The sequence below is a fragment of the Seriola lalandi genome, unplaced genomic scaffold, assembly GCF_002814215.2.
Source record: "Seriola lalandi dorsalis isolate HSWRI2012SDOR001 ecotype SW California unplaced genomic scaffold, Sedor1 jcf7180002054342, whole genome shotgun sequence".
Taxonomy (NCBI): Eukaryota; Metazoa; Chordata; class Actinopteri; order Carangiformes; family Carangidae; genus Seriola; species Seriola lalandi.
The window spans coordinates 131,806-136,368 of NW_019524895.1; the positions used below are offsets into that span (position 1 = coordinate 131,806).

At 47.4% G+C, this 4,563-nt stretch overlaps 1 protein-coding gene across 1 annotated transcript in view; it reads left to right on the forward strand.

Annotated features, from left to right (window-relative positions):
* The window catches only part of ubr2 (ubiquitin protein ligase E3 component n-recognin 2), a 22,521-nt gene that overhangs the window by 13,263 nt on the left and 4,695 nt on the right, over window positions 1–4,563 (forward strand). Inside the window, exons 21-35 of the mRNA XM_087174347.1 lie at window positions 130–182; window positions 445–547; window positions 652–709; window positions 866–1,092; window positions 1,415–1,498; window positions 1,585–1,766; window positions 1,886–2,094; window positions 2,182–2,275; window positions 2,392–2,553; window positions 2,808–2,896; window positions 2,993–3,053; window positions 3,256–3,404; window positions 3,863–3,918; window positions 4,232–4,328; window positions 4,441–4,508. Of these exons, the coding sequence (XP_087030473.1) occupies window positions 130–182; window positions 445–547; window positions 652–709; window positions 866–1,092; window positions 1,415–1,498; window positions 1,585–1,766; window positions 1,886–2,094; window positions 2,182–2,275; window positions 2,392–2,553; window positions 2,808–2,896; window positions 2,993–3,053; window positions 3,256–3,404; window positions 3,863–3,918; window positions 4,232–4,328; window positions 4,441–4,508 (1,692 nt within the window). The remainder of the gene's footprint in view (window positions 1–129; window positions 183–444; window positions 548–651; window positions 710–865; window positions 1,093–1,414; window positions 1,499–1,584; window positions 1,767–1,885; window positions 2,095–2,181; window positions 2,276–2,391; window positions 2,554–2,807; window positions 2,897–2,992; window positions 3,054–3,255; window positions 3,405–3,862; window positions 3,919–4,231; window positions 4,329–4,440; window positions 4,509–4,563) is intronic.

Here is a 4,563-nt window from a genome sequence, read left to right on the forward strand (position 1 = left end):
CTGTTTACCTGTCTGTTTACCTGTTTGTCTGTCAGTGTACCTGTCTGTCTGTCTGTTCACCTGTCTGTCTGTTTACCTGTCTGCCCTCAGTCCATACAGACAGGTGATCTCTGACTCTTTCTCTCTCAGGGGAATAAGGAGACCGGTCTGGAGAGAGTCATCGACAGTGTCGCTTCATTCAAGTCAGTCTGTTTTCTTCACACTTCCACCTTAAATACATTTCTACCTTTACAAACAACACCACCAGTCCACCTTAAAGTCTCAAGTTAGATAGTGTTTAATTTCAGGAAGAAATATAATATATATAATATTTACAGTATTTACAATACTGACTGTAATATTGCTAGTGCTGTCTGTAGTACTGACTATAGTATTGACTTTGGTAGTGTGGTACTGCCTGCAGTACTGACTGTAGTACTGTGTGTATTTGTACTGTGTTTACAGGAAACCTGGTGTGACGGGTCGAGGTCTGTATGAGCTGCGTCCTGAGTGGAACAAATACTTCAACCTGTACTTCCATCACTACAGCAGAGCCGACCAGTCGAAGGTACACACACTGATCAGGGTATCGATTGGGTTATTGAGCTGTTCATTGTCACGGTAACCGTGTGTGATGTATGATGTGTGTGTGTGTGTGTGTGTGTGTTTCAGGCTGAGGAGGCTCAGAGGAAGCTGAGGAGACAGAACGGGGAGGACACAGGTAAACACAGTTACACATTCACACACACACTTGAGTGTAATGTTACAGTAACAGGTGTGTGTGAGTGTCACACCTGTCACCTGTGACACACCACACACAGACTGAGGCTCTGGGATATGGAACTGAACCACACGAGCCTCAGAGAAACTCTAGATCACATTCACTAACAATCACATCGGGAGTTTATTACAGTTATTTATGGTTGTGTGTGTGTGTGTGTGTGTGTGTGTGTGTGTGTGTGTGTGTGTGTGTGTGTGTGTGTGTGTGTGTTTGTGATTTCAGGTCCAGGTGAAGCTCCCAGTACTTCAGGGAGTGTCCTGGCCTTGCTAGAGAGTCTGCAGAACGCTCCTCACCTGGAGGTCCACAAAGACATGATCACCTGGATCCTCAAGGTAAAACAGATCATACACATTAACATGATGTAAAGAGCATCAGTCTGACCTGATACTAAAGGTTCAGTTCACTCAAATCATGTTGAAATACTTTCATCATGGAAAGTATGATGACGAAGAAATGTTTTACGTTTTTTATCAGCAATTAAAAACTTAATGCCAAACTTAATTTTAACTAATGACAAATGTTTTAATTGAAAATATCTCCACGCTTTACCTTCATCACTAAGGACAAGTCTCTGTCCGTCCTCATGGATCACCTGCACTTCTCCATGTTGAGTTGCTGCTGTAGACGTTTATTGTTTTGTTTGTTTGTGTGCAGATGGTTGCAAACATCAAAACAATGAGAGAACGAACGTCGTCCACGTCCACTATCACCATCAGCCCGGGACAAGGACAGGAGGAGGTAAGACACAAACACACTTCAGAAACGCATCCAGCTGCGTCAGCGTCAGCAGGTTGAAGAGGTAAAACACCTGTTGTCTCCTGCAGACGCTGAGAGATAAAGACAAGGCGGAGAGGAAGAGGAAGGCGGAGATGGCCCGACTCCGGAGGGAGAAGATCATGGCTCAGATGTCCGAGATGCAGAAACATTTCATCAACGAGAACAAAGAACTTTTTCAACAAAGTCTGGAGGAGCTGGAGGCGTCGACGTCTGCTGCTGCAGAGAACAGGTACACCTGTACACACACCTCTACACACCTGTCTGCACCTGTACACATCTTTTGCTGCAGTAACCACCGACATATAGAAATATTAATTTGGAAATATTCTGCCCCTCCTTCCCTCCCAGTCCTCCCAGTTTGGTGCCGACCTGTGTTTCACAGGTGTGTGTTGGTCCCAGGAGGGTGGGCGGAGCTGAGCGTCGTCAGTTGGTGACCTGTATCCTGTGTCAGGAGGAGCAGGAGGTCAGAGGTCACGGCAGAGCCATGGTGCTGGCTGCGTTCGTCCAGCGGTCGACCGTTTTGTCCAAAAACCGCCGCCGCAACTTACCCGACCCCGGTGAGCTTCACTCTGACATCATCGGGACAGTAACCAATCACAGTTGACGGGTTAATCGATTGGTGGATGTGTGAATGTGTGTTTCAGAGCGGCACGACCCTGTGTTCATGCACCCTGACCTGTCTCTGGGGATTCACACAGCCAGCTGTGGACACATCATGCACGCCACCTGCTGGCAGAGGTACAACACTGCAGCTGCACATAGTCTAAACACCAGCTTAGAAAAAGTTTCATCAGGTGCGCAGCGGTCAGACTCAACACCTGGACAAGAGAAATGTGCTTTTCACCTGTGAACAGGTACTTTGAGGCGGTGCAGTTGAAGGAGCAGAGACGTCAGCAGCGTCTTCGAGGTCACACCAGCTACGACGTGGAGAACGGAGAGTTTCTTTGTCCGCTCTGCGAGTGTCTGAGCAACACTGTGATCCCTCTGCTGCCACACACTCACACACCTGACCACAGGTACACACACACCTGACCAAAGGTACACACTCATCTGACCACAGGTACACACTTACCTGAAAACAGGTACATTCACCTGACCTCAGGTTCACTCACCTTACCTTACCATACACACACACACACACACACACACACACACACACACACACACACCAGAACACAGGTAAACAATCAGTATACCACAGGTACAGACACTCGACCACAGGTTCACACTTGTTACCTTACAGGTGTGCTTCCTCTCTTTTTTCTCTCAGTGTCAATCATCCCAATCTGGAGGCGTGGCTTAAGACAACCAATCAACATATAGCAGCACTACACTCCACCCACAGGATGCAGTCTGACGGTATGTCACCTGTCAGTAATTTAGGGGGCGGAGTCATGCCGAGTCAGGCCCACCCAAATATATATGTGCTTGTTAACGTGTGTGTGTGTGTTTCAGGTGCAGCAGAGGGGGTGGAGCCTGTCGTTCCTGAAGGATTCAGAGTCGACTTCACTCCACAGTGAGTCAGCAGCTGTTTCTATTGATCCTGATCAATAACCTGTATCATAGTTTAAGTCCACAGGATCTGGTTCTGTCGCAGCTGTCGTATAAACAGGTCTCAGTCTGATATGGATTATTATTACAAAAAATAGAACCTCAGGATGTCTGTGAAAACACACCTGGGTGATGTCAGCAGATGATGATGTCACTGTGGCCCTCAGGAACCCGTTCTCCAGCAGCATCAGTGAGATGATCACCACCTTCAGCATGTCGACCTACAAGGTGGGACTGAAGGTGAACCCCAATGAGCAGGACCACCGAGTCCCAGTGCTGAGCTGGTCCACCTGCGCCTACACCATCCAGAGTATAGGTATACACTCACCTGAGAGCTACACACACACCATCCAGAATATAGGTATACACTCACCTGAGAGCTACACACACACACCCCATCCAGAGTATAGGTATACACACACCTGAGAGCTACACACACCAATCAGGAGTATAGGTGTACACACACCTGAGAGCTACACACACACCACTAGAGTATAGGTGTACACACACCTGAGAGCTACACACACCATCAGGAGTATAGGTATACACACACCTGAGAGCTACACACACCAATCAGGAGTATAGGTGTACACACACCTGAGAGCTACACACACACACCACTAGAGTATAGGTGTACACACACCTGAGAGCTACACACACACACCACTAGAGTATAGGTATACACACACCTGAGAGCTACACACACCATTCAGAGTATAGGTATACACACACCTGAGAGGTCAGAGCTCACCCTGACAGTATTTTTCTTTGCAGAGCGCCTCCTGATGGACGAGGAGAAGCCGTTGTTTGGAAGTTTACCTTGTCGACAGGTAACACCCTTTGCTTATTGAGAGAAGCATTCTGATTGGTCAGGAGGAATGGAGGGGTGGGGCATGAGCCTACCTGAGCTTGATGACATCACTGTCCCTTCAGATCAGCTAGTGAAAATCAACCTTCAGCTGATCAATAATTGATAAGCGTGTAGGTGTGTTGAAGCTCGTAACATCTGTCCACACGTTCAGCCCTCAATGTTGTACCTGTGAACGGAGGCGGAGCTTCTGTCAGGTTAATCGCAAGTGTAAAATGACTGACTGTGAATGTGAACAGGTGAAACTCAGGTGTGTGTGTATGTGTGTGTTGCAGGACGACTGTCTCAGCTCTCTCACCAGGTTCAGTTCGGCCTGTTGGACCGCAGCTCCACTGAAAACGATTCACACACACTTCATCAGACTGTTTGCGGGTAAACACACGACACAGTACACACACACACACACACACAACACACACACACACACACACACACTTACTATTACACACTGACAATTGTATAAATGTGTGTGTGTGTGTTTCAGCCCTGGTTCCTGACTCTCAGGTGGAAAACACTTTGTGTATCCTCGACATTGATATGTTTCACCTGCTGGTGAGTTTCATCACTTTATATCCAGTTTAAACCAGATTAACTTTGGTTTAAATCC